General features: G+C 45.9%; 1 protein-coding gene across 9 annotated transcripts in view; it reads left to right on the forward strand.

Moving 5' to 3' along the window:
• The first annotated feature begins 1,074 nt into the window (after positions 1–1,074).
• The window catches only part of LOC310667428 (rap1 GTPase-activating protein 1-like), a 52,496-nt gene continuing 34,250 nt past the window's right edge, over positions 1,075–19,320 (forward strand). For 3 of the 9 annotated variants that reach the window (XM_083419809.1, XM_083419813.1, XM_083419812.1), the window contains exon 1: positions 12,530–12,755. In XM_083419809.1, coding sequence (XP_083275935.1) covers positions 12,712–12,755 — 44 coding nt within the window. In that variant the 5' untranslated portion in view covers positions 12,530–12,711. Of the gene's footprint in view, positions 1,351–12,527; positions 12,756–19,320 lie in introns of those variants that run through there. The other 6 variants (XM_083419814.1, XM_083419815.1, XM_083419810.1 and 3 more) reach the window with 5 other exon arrangements.

Below are 19,320 nucleotides of genomic sequence, written 5' to 3' on the forward strand. Positions count from 1 at the left end.
GTGGCAACTTGAATAAAATATTGGGGGAGGACAGGTAAGCACTGCATAATCGATCACAAGACATGGTGCTCACACACCATTTGAATGGCAATGCTATCAACTTGGGGGGGGGCAGCCCCCTCAAATATATTATGGGAGGGGAGCTGAAGGGTTCTTGGCCCTCTAAGAGTTGTCTCCTATGGTGTGCTGGACCTGAAACCTCCACTCAGCCACAGAACTTCCTTTGGGCATAGCTGTCAACCGTCCCTTATTTGGCGGGAAACTCCCTTATCCCAGCGCCGTGTCCCACTGCTGTCCCAGATTGATGACGTCCCTTAAATTTCCTGGGTTTCATGCTCGCCCGGGAAGCAGTGGCTCGGGGTCCTCCGCCTTTTCCTCCTCAGGAGTGTGTCGTGAGGAGACGGGTGGCCGCGGGCGGGCAGGCAGCCCCTCTCTTGCGAGACTTCTGCCGCGCTGCCAGGGGAAGCCAGAGGCGGCAGTGGCAGCTGAGGAGGTGGCCTGAGGGAGGAGGAAGAGGAGGGAATGGGGAGGGACGCAGAAGGGCGGCACTTCAGCGGCTGCAACGGCGCCGCAATCGCCCCATGCCAGGCTGGCGGGCAGCGTGGGCAAGAGTCTCTCTCCCTCCCTCTCGGGCAGGGAAGGGCCGATGGAACTCAGAAGCCAAGCAAAATCCCTTATTTTGGCTGCTGATCCCTTATTTTCGAGGCTGCTGGCCCCTTATTTTCAAATCTGTAAGTTGACAGCTATGCCTTTGGGTGACTTTGGGCTGGCCAGTGACCTACCTCACAGGGTTGTCGTGAGGAGAGCAACGGAAGCAGCGCACTCTTTGGAGGAAAGCAGCGAAATGCATATTAACGGGACTACTACTAGATCCCGAAAATGCGCACACTGCCTCTTCTTGGAGCGCGCCCTGGGGGGAGAAGAAAACCAGTCTTATACAACTGGCCTGATTAGATGATTAGACTAGCCATGATCTTCTCCATCACTTGGAGGGGGCGTTTCTAATTCGAGTTGCCTCTGTGGGTCGCAAACCCAGCCCCCTTCCACCCCCCCCCTCCTGGCGACGGTGCCTGTGTTGTGCGTCCTGACTTCAGGCTGCTGCGCGCCTCGCAGCGGGTCGGTGCCAGCCTCTCTCCCCACCGCCCTCCTCCCCAGGCAGGTGGAGCAGCAGCAGCAGCAGCGGAAGGGGAGGAGAAGAGGACACTGCAACCTACTTGAATAATTGATAGTCTGGGCTGCCGAGCGGGGAGCCAGCAAACGCGGAGGAGCAGCCGGACGCCGGGCTCCCTGCGCCGCCGGAGCCGCCACCCTCGCTCGCCGCCACGCCGGAGATGCCAGCGCTGCGCGCAGGTAGGGGGGCTCGGCGCGCCTCTCTCCCGCTGGGATAATTAGGGAGATGCGGGCAATGGCCCCCGGTGGAGGCGGCGCCTTTGGAGAATAAGTCGGACACGTTCCTGGAGAGCTCCAGGAGCTTAATGGAGCCTCCATCTCCCAGGGCAGTGTACCCTGGAATGCCAATTTGCCGGCACCCCGGTGGCGCGAGCAGTTGTTTAGGTGCTGGGAAAATGTAGGGGGCTGCCAAACTCGGCTGACCTCTGAGCTGTCCTGGGTAACATCCCTCCCTCCGCCCCCAGCAAAGGCAGAAGGTTGGGTGGTAAGTGGACTGGTGGATACTGGTAAGGAGGCTCACAGCCCAGTAGGGTTGGCACCTTCTCTTCCCCAACTCATTCCTCCTTTTAGAGCATTACAGGCAGAAGTGCAGCAGGGGCAGGGGCTTCCTACTGCTGGGAGCCTGGGCTGTTGGAAAGCTGCACCTGCTGTATTGCCGCCTGCCGCAACACTCTTAACAGGCATAAAGTGAGGGAGAGTAGTGCAGGCAAATTTCTGGTACTGGACGTGTCGGCTGAGGGAAGGTGGGAGGTAGATAGATGTCCACACAACTGGAGGAGTTAGGCTTGATATGAGCTGGGACTCAGACGGGTTGAGTGCCAGCGGTATGGCTCATCAATGCTGGATATTTATTTTTAAGTGTCTTTCTGAGCATGTGTAGACTGCCTTTCTCTCATTACTGAGTAGCCCCCAAATATAAAGGGGTGGTTGGGTGGGAGGCCTGAAGGTCAGAGGTCATGACTTCCAGGCAAAATGGAGCCCCTGGCATCTTTCTTCCTGCAAAGAGGCACCGCTGGGCATCAGCCTGAGCACAGGGAGGCTGCAGGCATACCTGGCACTTGGCAAGACCTGTTTCACTTCTGCCTGGCTATGCTGAGGTAGAGGTTGCATCTTTGAGGCTCCCTTAATCCTGGCGGCAATTCGCAAGAGACTCTTTGTATATCTGTGCATCTGATAGCGGATATCATCTGTTTGGTATGTGCAATTCGGATCTGCTTCTATTTGCAAACGTTAAGAAGAAACAACAGAATCTGCACTTCCGTGGTGCTGGCTGGCGTTTAGCTGCTGCTATGTGCCATTGTGTTTGCATGCGAGAGAGGCTGTATTCCACCGAGGGGTAGCCATGCTAGTCTGTTGCAGCAAAGACAACAAAAGAGTGCCGTGGCATCTTAAAGACCCAACAGATTTATGGTGGCACAAGCTTTTCTGGATGAGAGCCCTCTTCATCGGCTGCGTGGTATTGCTATTTCAGTTGGCAGATAATATACATGGGCACAGAGGGGATTCCTACCCCCCCTCCAGTCTCTTATGTCTCTCATCAGACTTGCAGGTCTTTAATGTGACTCATTTCATTGATGGATGGTGCAGAAGATCAGTCCATGAAATTTGTCTAGACTTCTAGACTGGGAAGTAGGAGGAAAAAGCATGCTCAATTGTTTTTTTAAAGTTTATTTGCTTTTGGCTGTTCGATTCAGAAACAAATTAAAAATTGCAGCAGGGAAAAAGATACGAGAACAAGTCATCCAAAAACTAATCCTGGAGAAATACGTGACATTTTGCAGCTGACGAGTTTAAAAAAAAACACTACTTTTTGTTTGTTTGTTTGTTTGTTTGACAAAAAAGCACCACCTTTCAGCAGAGATAGGAAACCCTATTCAGTTTCAGAGATAACACAGCAAAACATGTAGATGAGAATATCTTCCTCTTTACGGCAAAGAACGGTGTCTCAAATTGAAAGGAACGTTGCGATAATGTCTATCAAGCACAGCAGAGGGCAGCTGTTGGAACCTTAGCAATACAAAAGCAGATCTCAGTTTAGAACGACAACAAAACGTAGACCGGTCCCAGTTAAGTAATGTTCAAGGCTGTGCTAAAATTGTATTAATTCATAACCAGGGTGCTTCTTTAAGAATGACTACTGAACGAAAAATTCTCTCTGCTGTTAAATTCCAGTTTAGCAGCTGGCAGCTTGGATTCAGGCAAATAATTTTAAAGAAGGAAATAGGGTTGCTTGGGAGTAAATCCCATTTAATTAAACTGGACTTGCTTCTGAGTAGATACATACTCTGGGCCTGAATTCTCCTCCTTGTTCAAGGCAATCTATCCTCAACTGCGCTGTGGGGGGGGGGGGATTCCAGGAGAGAGGGTGGCTGGTGAAGACCACCTCAGGGTCTCCTCCAGCTTCGCTTACTTCTCCTGGGCCATCTACCATCAGTCAACCTGTGGGAAGGATCCTAAATATGCTAAAACTGTTTACTGTGTTTTTAAAATACCGTATGTAATTGTAAGCCACCTTGAATGGATTTATATCCTGAAGGGCAGCATATAAGCAGACATAACGATAAACAAACAAACAAGCAAAACAGTTATATAGAATTGCACTGTAAAGTGGTTTTCTGGGCTCAGTAGGACAATTAGGGGAGTTGGGTTGCAACTGCTCTTGGAAAGCTCCCAAGGACAAGCTGCAATTTGACATACATTATAGTTGACAAGACACTGATATATTTTCATCTCGGCTGAAGATGAGTTGGTGCACCATTGTGAGAGCAGAATGCAGGACTAGATATGGGCCTTTAATTGATCCAAGAGGACTCTTGCTATGTTCTTATTTCCAGTTTCAGTTCGCCACAACACTCTCAAGATGGATCTTGGGGTTTTGTTTTGGAAATGTTTCAGATCTGAGGGTCTACAAATGCCCCAGACTACTGCACCATGGAAGGTGTGCAGGAAAACTTTCTTGCCTCCGTGGATACTCTAAAAATTATGAACCACATATATGGATTTATCCATTTTCATCTGAGCTAGATCCAGGTGTGTTTTCTAGTTATCCAACGAGAAAACAGGATTTCCAAATATTCCAAATATTCCAAATATTAAATTGCTTAATTTTACGAGTCAATGTGCTTAACTGTGAGCCCCAAAGCATCAGACCCTCCAAGTGTCCTGTTTTCAAGTGACGTCCCTGATTTACAGACGCCATTCCAGTTTATTATAATAATAATACTTTATTATTTATACCCTGCCCATCTGGTTGTGTTTCCCCAGCCACTCTGGGCAACTTCCAACATAATATTATTATTAATAACAAAGTGATATAACATCAAACATTAAAAACTTCCCTGCCTTCAGATGTCTTCTAAAAGTCAGGTAGTTGTTTATTTGCTTGACATCTGATGGAAGCGCAGGCACCACTATCGAGAAGGCACTCTGCCTGATTTGATCCCGGAATGTCCCACTTTTCCTTAGGATGTTCCTATTTTCATTGGAGAAATGTTGGAGGGTATGAAACATTATTTACTTATTATATCTTGCCTTTCCACCAAATAGTGCTCAAGATGCCTAGGAGCAATATAAATACCGTATTTTTCGCCCCATAGGGCGCACCGGTCCATAGGGCGCACCTAGGTTTTTTTGGGGGGGAATAAAGGGGGAACAATTTTTTCCCCCAGGCGCGGTGCTGGGGCGGGGGAAGTCCGAGCTTCCCCCGACCCCAGCCCCCAGAACAGGCTGCTATCCGCAAGCCTAGGGAGCCCGGCGGGAAGTCGCGCCTGGCTCCCACGGCTTGCAGAGAGCTGCCCGAAGCCCGGGGCGCACTACTCAGTGCACCCCAGGCTTCAGGATGCAGGCAGCTCTCCGCAAGCCTTGGGAGATCGGCTCCCAAGACTTGCGGATAGCTCCCTGAAGCCTGGAGAGCAAGAGGGGTCGGTGTGCACTGACCCCTCTTGCTCTCCAGGCTTCAGCGAAAGCCTGCATTCGCCCCATAGGACACACACACATTTCCCCTTCATTTTTGGAGGGGGAAAAGTGCGTCCTATAGGGCGAAAAATACGGTATTCACCTTAGTTTTGCCATAGTTTACGTTGAGTTCATTTTTTTTACAGCAATATCCACCTCAGATGGTTAACCGTTGTTATAGCCTACCCTTGCATAGATGAGAGAGGAGGAACTGCATTGGTTTCTTTAACCATCCGTTGGAGCAGCCTTTCTCAACCTGTGGGTCCCCAGATGTTGTTGGACTACAATTCCCATCACCCCAGAGCTCAGGGGTGATGGGAGTTGTAGTCCAACAACATCTGGGGACCCTCAGGTTGAAAACTGCTGCGTTGGAGGAAGGAGAGAGCTTGTTATCGCCCAGTGCACCTGTAGTTTCATTTATAGAAAAGGTTAAAAGAAATCGAGCGAGACTGCATTCTTGTTTTACTCCCCAGGTGATTGGCATATTATTTGCTAATAGCCCAGAGGCTGCTGTCTGAATATAGAACCCTTTTTTAAACAGCAACAGTTGGCTATCTAGATTGGTTCAGAAAATGCTTTTCCTGAACCATTGTGTCAAAAGCAGCCTTTAAAAATCCTCAAAAGCAGCAATTGTGTAAGGCTGCCTTCTTAATATGAAGTGCATTTATTTACTCAAGGTATAATAAGTCCAGCATAATTGTTTGAAGTAGAGTACACTAATCTGAAGCTAGAAAACCATGGTGCTGATAACACTCAAGGTTGCAGGTTCAATCCCTGTATGGACCAGCTGCATATTCCTGCATTGCAGGGGGTTGGACTAGATGATCCTCAGGGTCCCTTCCAACTCTACAGTTCTATGATTCTATGAAGACATCAGGGTTGTATCCAACGAGGTAATCCACCTTGTGCAAGGGCTTTTGCTTGCGCAATTGGACTTCCTTTCCTCTGCTTCTTTCGCCCCATCCAATCTGTTCCAGTGGTTCCCTCACCCTCTGGGATGCAGGGAGAGAGGAGTTCACGGCTAGGAATTGCCATTGTGGAGGTGGAAGTCCTTACACTAATGGAATTACCAGGTTAGCTAAAACAAGAGATGTCAAACAATTACCAGTATCTTAGAAATGGGAGTGGAAATTGCCACCATTTGCATATTCATCAGGAATGGAAATTATTCAAGCAAATACAAGAGGTACCTGCTATTGTTGGTGTTGAGTCCACAAACATTACAGAAATCACTGTGTTATTTTCTGCATTGTGCTTGACACTTCCCTTCCATTGAAATGCACTGAAGTTAATTATGTAATTAATCAAGCAAGAAGAAGAATGTAGGCTTTACTGGAAGCTGAAACGTAGCAGAACGGGAACAGCGCTGATTGCGACGAAAACAGGACGGCCTGGAAATTACTGCCTCCTCACACCCCTCGATACAACTCTGTATTGGTCTGAGTCTTTTGACAATTTTGACAACTGATGTTTGGCTTAGAATTTTGCTGTTATGTCAGTCAAGCTAATAGGTCTATAATTAGAGGGCACAATACAATTATAATAACCATTGTTGTTTCCAGAAGGAAGGGGGGATTCTATTTGTTTAACAATAAAATTAACACAAAACAGCGGCACTTGAGCCAGCTTTGTAGTGCTTTTGAGGGCTTGCAAGGGACGCTTATTTTCCCTTTTCCTACCCTCTTGAAATTTTCCTCTGCTGTCCTGTACAGTGCTAAGGGGAACCCGGAGTGGAGAGGATTTTTTAAAGACTTGCTGGAGTGCATCCCTGGGGCAGCTGCGTGCTCTTCTTTCTATCTGATCTGATTGTTGGATCCACCAAATATTAGAAGCTTTTGAAGTGACACCTTCAGAATTCAGTGGCTTGGCTGCCCCCAACCATTGATTATTTCCTAAGATTCACGCAATCTGCTTGAAGTTCTTTCTTTGCTTTTTAGAAGATCCTTCTCCCCGCCGTCCCCAAGTGAGAGTTGCATTGTATTCCCAGTCTTCAGCAGATACCACACACACACACACACACCCCAGTTTAGGGAAGCCAAGCAGGTGAGAACACTTGGAGGAGCGCTCCCACTGAGTTTGGCAAGAGCTGGAGTGTTCCTGCAAGCTGGTGGCTGATTGGCTCCCTCCTGCCCTGGGGGAAACGGATCAGCAACGCTTGGAGGAGCTCCCTGGCTCCAGCTGAGTCCGGTGAGAACCAGGGTTTGGTGGTGGTGGAAGTGGGGCACAGCGGTCGGGGCCAGGAGGCAGCAATTCCCATTTCACCTCAGGTGGCAAAATGGTATGGGCTGCCTCTGTAAATTATCTTTTATGCCAGGCATGTTCAGGGGCCTAATCTGGCCTGCCGGTCGATTTAATCCGGCCCCTGTGGCAGTATATGTCCTGGGGTAAAATCCTAAAAAGGCTCAACAACTTTGGGGTAAAATTGAACAAAAAAGAAAGAAAGAAAGCTCAACAACTTTGGTTGGCCCTCACGCATGTTCACATTATCAAATCTGGCCCTTTTTGAAAAAGGTTTGGGTACCCCTGTTTTATGCAGTTTGTCCACCATCAATTATTGTCTCATGAGGAATCTCTCATAAGCCTAAAATACCTAATGGAGGCATCGTACGGGTTTTTTTGTTTTTTGTTTTGGAAATCCTAAGGACATTTGCTAATGCAGGTAAGTTTCTTTCACGCGAGAAGGTGGTTGCCATATGTCCTCTTTTTCCAGGACACGTCCTCTTTTTCTTGGGTAGAGTCGTCATAGTACACGTTGACAAATGTGTCCTCTTTTTTGCACTTCAAAATATGGCAACCCTAGCAGTGCTAATCTTTAAAGTAGTATCAGCTCTCCAGGAGCAAATTCAAGCCCCTTGAACCCCACCCCCCATGATTCCTTCACAGACAACTGTAAAAATTCTACTTTGTTAAAGAAGTCAGAGCAGTCAAATTGTTTCTTTCTAGGTCCCAGCCAAATTTGGGAGTTATGGTCTCTGCAGTAAGTAGTAGCCAGCCATCAGTGCCCTTTGAAGAATCATCATTGGCTATTTACTAAACAAAAACTTAGAGAAAAAGATCATGGCATCTCATTTGACGGGCATGGTGATAAAATCACCCCTCATTGTTTTCTAGATTGCCACTTCATTCATATTTGTTGTTATTTTAATATGCTATAAAAGGACAAATTCTGTTCTTTCCACTTAACTGGATTTCTCATCTGCATTTCTGTAATTTTCCATTCTTTCCTGCAGGAACATTATGTAGGAGTAATTTCCACTGAAATTACTGGGATATTCTACTTATAAGGGCTTAGGTTATGTAAACTGAAGTGACAGTGCGGAATGGCAAGATATATGGATCTGCACATCACAGCCCTTGACAACCTGTGTAGTGCACTGTGAGCCAATAAATTTCTGGTTCAGATCTCACTTGGGGGTCTTAAACAGTCCACTGTTTTATGCCTGTGCCCCTCACCCCCGGGCGGGTTGAATATTTATTTATTTTATAGATTCCTACCACCACCACAATCTTCAACGAAAATTATTTCCAGGGCAGCATTATGAAAATAACCACTTGGAGAATTAGTTTTCCCTCACAGCATGTCGGCTTGAGGTAAGCTTATGCATTACTTCATTTTCAACAGGGCTGGGCCAAGAGATTTTGCTGTCTGAAACAAAGAACAAAATGGCATCCCCTTCTATTCCATGTAACACCATCAGGATTGATAGCTGTCTTCCTTTTGCCCTTGTGATGGAATAGCATCCTCCACTGCACTGAGGCAGCGGACTAGTTTAGGGGATACTGGTTAGACGACCCAGCACATATGACTCTATTCACCAACATGTTGTTGTTGCTGCTGCCTACCCATAGACCCTCTTATTATCTTGGAAGAGGGTTATCATGGTTTTGGACTCCTAAAAATCCTGTGGAAATTGTGCAAGACTTGTCTTCCTATCTTTTGCACATTAGAAGGAAATTCTATTGATTCCCATCTGTCCGGATGTTTCTCATCCACGTCCAATATCTTAAATTACCACTTTGTTTAATATTTAATCCAGAATGTCCTGCTGTTGCTGTGGTATCTTGTGGACCATTCTTGTTCTATTGAGATCTTACTCATTCTCGTTGGCAGAGGAAAATAAAGTTCACATAGTTCTCTTGCTGCTAAATGACTACTATAAATTTAATTGGTGGTGACTCTGTTTTAATTATCGGTATTTGCTCATTTTACTTTTTGCAATGACATGGCTCATAGCAATAAAGCTGAGGCAGTGAAACAGGGAAAAAATACCTCAAAGGGATTTTATCATCAAGCAGTAGGACTGAGATTCAAGAAGCAACTCCTCTTGCAACAACCCTATGCTCACTTAACCTGGGCGTAAGCCTCATTGAGGGTCTTATTTCTGAATAAACATGCATTGTGAGAGAGGAAATAGGGAAAGGTTGTAGAACCATTCTCAAGAGGCTGAAGAGTAGTGAATTGAGATGTGCCAGGCTTGTTAATAAGGCTTCATTGATATACCAATCCCTGATTGCCCCTTCAGCAGCTCACAGACTATTTTCATACCTGGGCTGAGGAGTTCAAAGAGATCAAGCTGTTACTAAGGGCTTTTGATGTTCCTTCTGATAAATGAGCAGGGGAAAGTAGCAATCAACCAATCAATAAAATTCTAACAAAACTATGGAGGAAACTCTAGTTCTCAATGGCTCCATTCACACACAAACAAACCACGGCTACACAAGATTGTTGAGTTAGAACATAAACCATGGTTAAAACACATCATGATCCTTAAGCCAGCAACAAACCATAAGCTTATTGTGGTTTGGCAGAAAACAAACCATGGTTAGTATGCTAGGCTGAATAGGTAGTCATAGTTGAGCTAAAGACACTATGGCTTAGCATTACATATAAACCTGGGAACTGAGGTGGTGAACCAGGGGTTGCCAATATTTTTGGGCCCTTGAGTGAATTTGAAAGTTTGACAGACCATTGTGGGCACTTTCTCCGGTGGTAGCTTCTCCCTCCCCTCAACAAACAAAAGAGAGAATAAGTGTTATGTGCGCATGCACACACTATTTTTCTATGGGGACTGGCTAAATGTTGGATCCAGCAGAATTAAAACAAATTTGGTCCACCAAAAGCCACCATCAAATCAAAACTTGTTTCAGCAGACTGCGAAGTAAAAAAAAATCACAAATCTGATGCTTGTGAGCACCACAGAAATATTAATCCCAGCCAGGCATGAATCCTTTTTGATCTCTATTATTTTATATACTCTGACTGGAAAATCGCTAAAAATAATAACCACAAAGCACATCTTTGGACACAGGTCATTTGATGGTGGTTCTGAGGGGGAAATTATGAGGATGTGTAAGGATCCATATTTGTGTACGATGGCATTGTTGGTAAACACCAGATCTGCAATTTGATGGCTCAGGTACCAGAGACAGGTGTGATCTGCATTTCAACGGTGGTTGAAACCCTATGAAAAAAATGTGATGCCAAGGGGATCTGTTTTGCTAGATTTGACTTGTGTGTATTTATGTATGCATGTCCTTACACACTTTCTCTCCCCCCCCCCCCCAACATTTCATATTCTCTCTCCTGATTCCTCTGGCACCTCACTTTCTCCCCTCTGCTCCTCCTGACTGCTATTTTTCTTCTCTCTGCCTCCCTGATCACTTTGTTTCCCCTCCTGCCCTCTCAGTTGCTCCACTTTCTGCTCAGCTATTCAAGTACTGAACTGATCCTTGAACAACATAGAGCTGAAAGTGGAATGGGAGCAGCAATACACTTCCTCCTTCCCCCCCTCTATGTTCTTTTCGAGAGAGAAATGTACAGTATCTATAACCACCTCAGGACAAAGCCGGCGGTGGATAAGGGCTGGCTTGCAAGGGAGGTGGGTACACTCAGAGGCTTCACAGGCCCCTGAGAAATTGTGAGGTTCCCCGGGTTATTTGCAGTGAGGAGGGGATGTGTTATAAATGTGCTTTAAATAAATGGTGTGCACACAGTTGTAATCATTGAAGGTTATTCTCCTAAGACCAGTGCTTTTTTTTCCTATTAAAAAAAAAAGGTTTCGGGGTACTCTAATTTTGACTCAAGAAAATCACCATTTTATAGTTCAAATCAGGAAAAATAAAGTAAATGGGCAAAAGTACAAAGATTAACAAGATGTTTAGGGTTATGCATACCCCCAGAAAAAAGCACTGCCTAAGACTATTTGTTCCTCCATATAAAATAAACAACCACCACCCCAGCATTTAGAAAACTTGCATGTTAGTTTTCGTCAATAACAGCAGTTGTTTTGGTTCCTCCCAATTAAGTTTTCAGCCCAGTTATTATTATTATTATTATTACTTCAGAAGATTGCTTGTACCAGGGAAATGATCATTCTTCTGGACTTCTTAAGAATATTTGATATACAATCAACCAGGGTAACTTTATGGGACATGTCACATGAATGGGTGTAGGAGGCTGTATTTGCAGGTCGCACCAGTCAGAAGGGTGGTGTATATGTTATGTACTGACGTTCTCACCCTGGGCCAGCAGGGGGATACTGTAGATAGTTATGCAAATAAGGGATCAAAAGTGACATTCAGTGATTGGATAGTTTTAGAAAATTGTTACAGTTACATTGTACTGGAGCTCTATATAAGCAGGCTGACTGAACCCTTCAGTTCAGTTCTGTTCTGGCCTGTGAATAAACAAGAGCTGTTTGAAGAATTGCTGTGTCGTCTGATATGTTCACCCACAACTTAACAGTATAAATAATAAAATTATTCGTCTTCTTCTCCCTGGAGGGTAGGAGCAGACCCGGAAGATGGTGTTAGAAAGACTACCAGTTTGCTGTTTTGTCTTTGGCCTATGCAGTGCTGCAGTTTTAACCTTGTCCTCTGTGCTGTCCAATGTCTGCATTAAACTGCTGAATAGTGAAGTTATACTGAGATTGGGCATAGTCTTCTACGTGGATCTCCTGGTGATCTGGCTCGTTTTCTTCTGCCATAATAAAGACAGACAACTAAATTGTTTCCTGCTCATTCCTTGCTCCTCTTTCCTCCGTCTCCCTCCTTGCCAAAACTTCTCAGGTCATCTCCCTTTTGTAACATCATGCTACAAACCACTATAGTATTGCTGTTTAGACAACAGCCCTCGACATACAATTATAAGCATGATGATTTTTCATGGAGATCTGGATTTCCCCTGCCGAGGAGATTCTAAGTTTTCGGTTTTCCTTCTCATTTTCCTCTTCAAAATATCCGCCTCCTTCATTTCTTGCTTTCCCTCTCTCTCCTTCTTCCTTGGTTGTTCTCTAGCCCTCCTGACAACCTGCCGTGTCTCCCCAGGAGTTTCCTGCCCTTGCGCTGTGTAGATCCAGCCCTAACTGTGAGCTGTTCTTATTTTTGTCATTTGAAGTGTGTCTCAGGAGCGCAAAGGAAATAGCAGTTTAGATTTGGAGGATTTTTTGTTTTAAAGCAAGGAGAATAGTGGTTTGGGGACGAATCCTGTAGCCTCTGGAGACAGGGTGGCGAGTTTATGCTGGCACAGAAAGAGGAGACGCCTTTGCTCAGGAGGCCAAACAACCCACAGTTGGCAGAGAGAAGAGGATGTTTTCTCGGAAACGTAGCTTTACCTTTGGAGTCTGTGAAGGGTATGTACCTATGCAGGATCTGGCTCACCCTGTTGCATGTCCTTCCTGCTGCATCTTCCAGGAAAAGAAGGGAGCTGGATTTATTTTGCATTTATGAAAATTTGGGGGAACTTCCAGAAGAATGAAGGGTTCCTCAAGTCTTTTGGGAAGGGGAATGAGCTGGATTACTCTCTCCTTCCAACATGCAACGCCTAAATCTTCAGGTCTTCCTTTCCCCCCTCTTTCTCCCCTTCTTCTTGGTTTTCGAAAAGATGTCTTGTTGTACGCAGTGTATTTCCAAAGACAGGGAAACAGCTGAGCCTGCATTTCTCACAAGACATTTGCTTTCAGAGCAGAAAAGGGAAAGCTCCATAGACCTGCAGCTGAAAATCACATCTGGAGAATAGTCCTATTAGTACCATGGTATTCTGTGGAACATGAAGTGCTAAATATGGCTGAAATTTCATAGGACTTGGGCAGGCCTGTCGCCAGAAATATTTCAGTGAGGGGGCCTAATGGTAAACTGGGAGAAAGGAGCATTAATGTAGAGCAGCCAGTATCTAGAAACAAGTATGCTCAAAGTTATTTGATGTGGATGTGGTAAAATTAAATGGTTATAAAGTCTAAATATATAAGTACTTCATGTTTGACAGTAATCCCAGTGTTGCTTTACTCTCTTAGCAGCCAGAATATTGGGAACTGAGAGCAGTTTTATTCCTTATTGAGCAACTAAGAGTGCATACACAAGGTACTTTTGAAGCACATTTTCCTCCTCAAAGACTTCTGAGCACTGTAGTTTCTTCAAGGTGCTGGGAATTGTAACTCTGTGAGAGGTAGATTACAGTGCCCATATTTCTTAGAGGGGCAAAAATGAGCTTCAAATGTGCTTTAAAGGTGCAGTATAGATAAATTTTGCCTACACATTTCACCCATATATTAGCATAAGAAAAAGAATCACATTTCTTGGACGGAGTAAAGGGAGATGGGAAAGGTTTCTCTCAATATTTTATTCTGTTGCTCTCAAATATTATCTACACATAGTAAATTCCGGCACTCTGCTAGGATGGTTACACAAGCTCAAACCCAAAAATGCAGTTATTTGCAAAGTCTAAATCAGACAGGTCAGGAGGTCGTTTTCTGCCTAACCAGCTACTTGAAACTGCTGATGCTAGCTACAGGTCAGAAGGTCGCTTCCTGCCTAGCCAGAAACTGCTGTCAACTAAAAACCACTAGCAAGATGTTTCCTGCTTTACTTCTGCTTTAAGTAATGCAAGAATAAGAAGAGATACGAAGGGAGTGCTTGGCTTAGCAGAAAGACAGGAAGGTTTAGCAAGCAATAAAATGTGTTAAGCAAGCAATATTTGCTAGCCGATTGGGGAAGTCTGGGGGTATAAGAAAGTCTGCTGAAGTGTCTTGCTTTACAGCCAGTGTATTTCTAGGAACTAACCAGCAGGCTGTCTCTGAGCACAGAGTCAAGGTCTGTACTCAGAGACAGCCTGCTGGTTAGTTCCTAGAAATACACTGGCTGTAAAGCAAGACACTTCAGCAGACTTTCTTATACCCCCAGACTTCCCCAATCGGCTAGCAAATATTGCTTGCTTAACACATTTTATTGCTTGCTAAACCTTCCTGTCTTTCTGCTAAGCCAAGCACTCCCTTCGTATCTCTTCTTATTCTTGCATTACTTAAAGCAGAAGTAAAGCAGGAAACATCTTGCTAGTGGTTTTTAGTTGACAGCAGTTTCTGGCTAGGCAGGAAGCGACCTTCTGACCTGTAGCTAGCATCAGCAGTTTCAAGTAGCTGGTTAGGCAGAAAACGACCTCCTGACCTGTCTGATTTAGACTTTGCAAATAACTGCATTTTTGGGTTTGAGCTTGTGTAACCATCCTAGCAGAGTGCCGGAATTTACTATGTGTAGATAATATTTGAGAGCAACAGAATAAAATATTGAGAGAAACCTTTCCCATCTCCCTTTACTCCGTCCTCTTCTTTTGAACAATCTATTACTTAGATTCGTTCTGGGGTAGGGGTCTATATTCTCTCATTACAGCAATCACGCGAGGTCCCATCATGCGAGACATCATCTTTTTCATCATATGTTGCAGGCATTGCATTAAGCAGGGTATACAGAAGCAGAAAAGCAATAGAAGCATTATTGGGCCTATTCTCCTCACAAATACGATACCGTTCATGCCAACAGAAATACGAGAGCATCCATATGACAAGGGCGGTACATATCACTCCTACCCACCAAACCCAATATCTCCATGGTTCCTCCCACCAATATTCAGGGGGTGTGCTCATTGTTGAAGAGCCCACTGATATTTGTGCCCGACTACCTGTTGAGCCTCAAGGATGAGAGCCCACCGGTGAGCTGATGCTCCCACTATGTGGGTCAATTTTTCTATTAGCCCTGTTGGGTGGATTGAACTCTCGTGCTGCCTCCCTAGTGACCAGAGCATATGGAAGCTGAAATCCTGGGGTGGCAATTCTTACTGGCACTTGTTTAGTAATTTCAATGCACACCTGGCTCAGGCTCCCATCTATCACCTGGGTTAAGAGTAGGACCTGGTCTATCAAATGAGGTTGGTACAGTGCTCTACCTTCCAGATAACAGTTGACTACCCTCCCACAACAGCAAGAGCGGTACAGAACTAGATAGATTTCGATCGTCTCTACAGCTTCCCGTAAGAGCACTGTCCACGCATGCTGGTCAGTGGTGTGGGAGAGGAGCCACAACGGGGCAGTGGGGTGTCTCAATACGGTAATCTCATCAAACCCCAGTTTCCAATAGCCAAGGAGCACGCCATCTCTTACCACCGGCAAGACGAACCAGTCGTAGCAGAGGCCAGCAGGCCAATAGGGTTGGTATGGTTCGGTAGGGTCAGGGCAATAAGACATAGAGCAAGTCAATAAAGAAAATAAGAGAGAAAAGAGAAAGTCTTTGTAACTGTCCTTGTGATGATTAGTCGCAGGATCTCGTTGCCCGTGGCCTAACGCTTTTTCCTGGTAGCGTCAGACACAAGGTGATGATCAACTTCAGAGGGTCAGCGGGATTTCTTTTGCAAGTCCAGACACCCTTCTTCAGATGCGTGTGATGTACCCAGGGGATCACCTCGACTACTTTCACTGCAGTTAGGGATGAGGGGGTCGCCAGACGCTGTCACTCAGAGGGACTGGTGAACCGGCTCAGCGAGACTGCCACGGGACTGCAGGTGTACGCTTGAGGGAATACCTGGAAAGAAAGCAAACACACACAACAAACACAGGGATTGCACTTGTTCTTGGGTGATGTGATCTCCCATCTGCCCAAACCGGCGGGGATGCCTCGGACGAAAGGGGTTGGCCTGCCATATAGAAGTTCAAAGGGTGATAGTTCTCAGTCTCTTGGTTGGCGCACAGGGCACATTTTGGGATATAGCAGCAGTTAGTTATAGCAGCAGTTAGTTGAGGTAGAATATTCTCCCAAGGTGCGCCTTAGCAGCTGGGCCTCCCAAATGGGTGGACTCGTGGTAATTCTTTACAATTGTGCTGGCCAGATGTTGGGGCACAAAAACACGGCTGTCCGGTCCTTCCTGGAGCGTTGCTCCTTCTTGGCTGGTCCACTGCTGTTCATCAAGGGTGTAACGTGGTTCCACATCGTCTGGAGTGAGTTCTGGTACCAATATCAAAAGTCCCGGTGGTGCCTCTAAATTGGCTGGAGAACAAATGTCTACGTTGGGGGCGCTGCCTGCGGGCGCCCCTCCCATCCAATTCTTCACCGTGCGTAGAGATATCAGCAAGGCGGTCGTCACTGGAGGGGATCTTCAGGATGCTGAGACACAGTCCAATCTGAAGCAGCTTTCTTATGTGGTGGACCCAAGGGGTGGTGCCAGCGACCTTCACAGCTGTGGGTGTGGAGAGCAGATGGGCCCTTCCAGCACGGCGGCAGTGGTGCCTGGGACCAGTCTCATCCACACCTCGTCACCTGGCTCAAACTGGTCATGCAAGAAGTTCGGGCCTGGGTTGAGAGAGAAAATCTCGAGAGAGAGACTGTACATAATTGTTCAATTCCACATCTTGAGCAGGGATAGGTGAAAGCATGCACACATAAGGAACCGGTCTCCCAAACATCACTTCAAAAGGGTGACAAGTGAATACGTTTCAATGGGAGGCTACAGACTCTAAGCAAAGCCAAGGGCAACATGGACACCCAATTAGACCCTGTTTCTTGGGTCAATGGTTTTTTTTCAAAGTCCTGTTCATCCTTTCCTCTTTTCCAGAACTTTGGGGCCTATATGCGGTACCCACCATCTTCCTTCTTCACTGGCAACAGTGGGGTGTTTCACTGTGATTGGCATTGTTTCAAGATTCCATGTTGAAGCAATCGCTTCAAATGCACCCACACTCCTTCAGCTGCCTGTCGTGGGATGGGGTATTGGTTTTTATCTTTCGCCCATAGTCCAGGGTCAACATCATGAGGCAGGCTAACAGGGAGGATTCCCTCCTCTTCTTTTACCATCATCAAGCACCAATGGTCTCTCAGGGGCATTTCTAAAGAAAACTCTCCTGCTGGTCCAGTTGTCATCATTACTTCCCCCATTGGTTGGAAGGAAATCTGGGCTTGTAATTTTGTTAACAAGTCTTGGCCCAATAAAGGAATGGGACACTCTGGTATATACAAAAAAATTGTGCTGGACTACTTGGCCACCTAGGCAGCAGGTAACAGACTGCAAAAAAACGGGGCCTTTTGTGATTTACCTGTGGCCCCAATTATATTAACCACTTGGTTTGTGGGTTTTGTTACAGGCACAGGTAAGACTGAGTGGGCAGCTCCCTTGTTCACCTTCTCCTACCTGTAATAAGGTAGCTAGGTTAAGGGCTGTGGTAACCTGAAACTTCAGGCGTGAATGTAATAACAGCATCTGGCACTTCCTCATTTTCGCTTGTGATAGGAAATAGGTGCCTTTCATGTCAAGTAAGGCTGGGACTGCATGTGGAGTCACACAGGTGGTGTCCTGTCCAAACGTGAATTTTATCTGCCTTCGTGAGTAGGGTGGCCACTGCCACAATCGCTTTCATACAGGGGGGGGGCAATCTCTGTTCTGTTGGGGTTAGCTTCTCTGACAAGTATGCGACGGGTTGCTGCCAATTTTTCAGTTTCTGGCATAAGACTCCCTTGGCTACCCCCTGGTCTTCATCTATGAACAGCGTAAAAGGCTTCTTGGGGTTTGGATGCCAAGCACTGGGGCTTGTTGTCACTTTGAGATCCTGAAAAGCCTGCTGCTGTTCCCTGCCCCATATAAAAGGATCCTTCTCTATTCCCTAGTTGACTCATGCAGGGGCCAAGCAATGCTTCTGTAATTAGTAGTGAGTCCAGGAGATATTGTTCATCATCATAAGTGGGATTATAGGTTTAAAAAAAAATCCCTTCAAACAATTTTACGATCTTTGCTGGATTCTCCTCAAAAGAGGGGTTCTGATTTCTCCAATTACAAACATCTGCACTTGAAAAGGGTATATGCTGGACCGTGTAGGTCTGTGGTGCCTTCGCTTGTTCAGCTGGGACAGGGGCTGGTGGATCATAAACCCTCTGAAGGGGCATTTCTCCAGTTGCCTGATCCTTCCTGGTTTTCTCATACTATCTGTGAGACATAACTCTCTTCGCCGCCTGTCCCCACTTACGTTGCCATCTCTTCCTCTTTTCAGGGGTGCAGCATTCTGCTGCCTCAACTAACAAGGGGCTTACATCCAACTTCTTCCTCAAATGGCTTTACAAACTCCTTTAGTCTCTTTTTCTGTCTTTCTGTCCACATTTTCTTTCCTTGATTCATATCATCTAGTGTCTTCCTAAACTCTTCGTTATCTTCCTCATCTTCCTCTTCTTCCGTCTCACTATCCTCCTTCGCAGGTCCTCCTCCCCCCTACACCAGCACCTCCCTGTGCTTCTTGATCTTGGCCTGGGGGGGGGTTTGGAGGGGCTGTTGGTGGAGTGTAAGGTGGTGGCTTAATCACTCCCCCTCCTCATCTTCTGGGTCTTCTAACACCAGAGGCTTCACTGTACAAATCCTGTTCTGTGTGTTGCTGTCACAGCAAGACTTTAGCCATGGTAGATTCTTTTCTTTACATTGGTCTTCCATGTAGAGATATAGGGGATCTGGTCTGGGTGGACATTTAATATATTTTGCCACAGGGGGTTGATTTGCCACAGGGGGTTGATTAATTGCAAATCAAAGCCACGCAGTTCTCTGGGTTGGCAAGTCCACCTCACATAAAGTTTTGAGTCTCTGTTTTTTCAATGTGAATCATCACTCTTCGTGGCTGTTTTCCAGTTATTAAAAAAGCATTCCAGAGGAATACATTGGCTTGCTCCAGACCCTATTTTTTTTTTTTTTTTTTTTTTTTTTTTTTTTTTTTTCAGATACTCCCCTCCTAACTGGGTTTTCAAAATTCTCTCACACTTCACATGCTACAGTTTGTCAGAAAATGCACAACCCTACAATCGCTCGGCCAAGGGGACATTAAGCCTTGGCCCTCATTCAACAATTCATCCACTGGAGTATCTGACACACAACATGTCAACAAAACACTCAATTCCCTCTGCCCC

The sequence above is a fragment of the Podarcis tiliguerta genome (assembly GCF_965153285.1).
Source record: "Podarcis tiliguerta genome assembly, chromosome: 17".
Classification (NCBI taxonomy): Eukaryota; Metazoa; Chordata; class Lepidosauria; order Squamata; family Lacertidae; genus Podarcis; species Podarcis tiliguerta.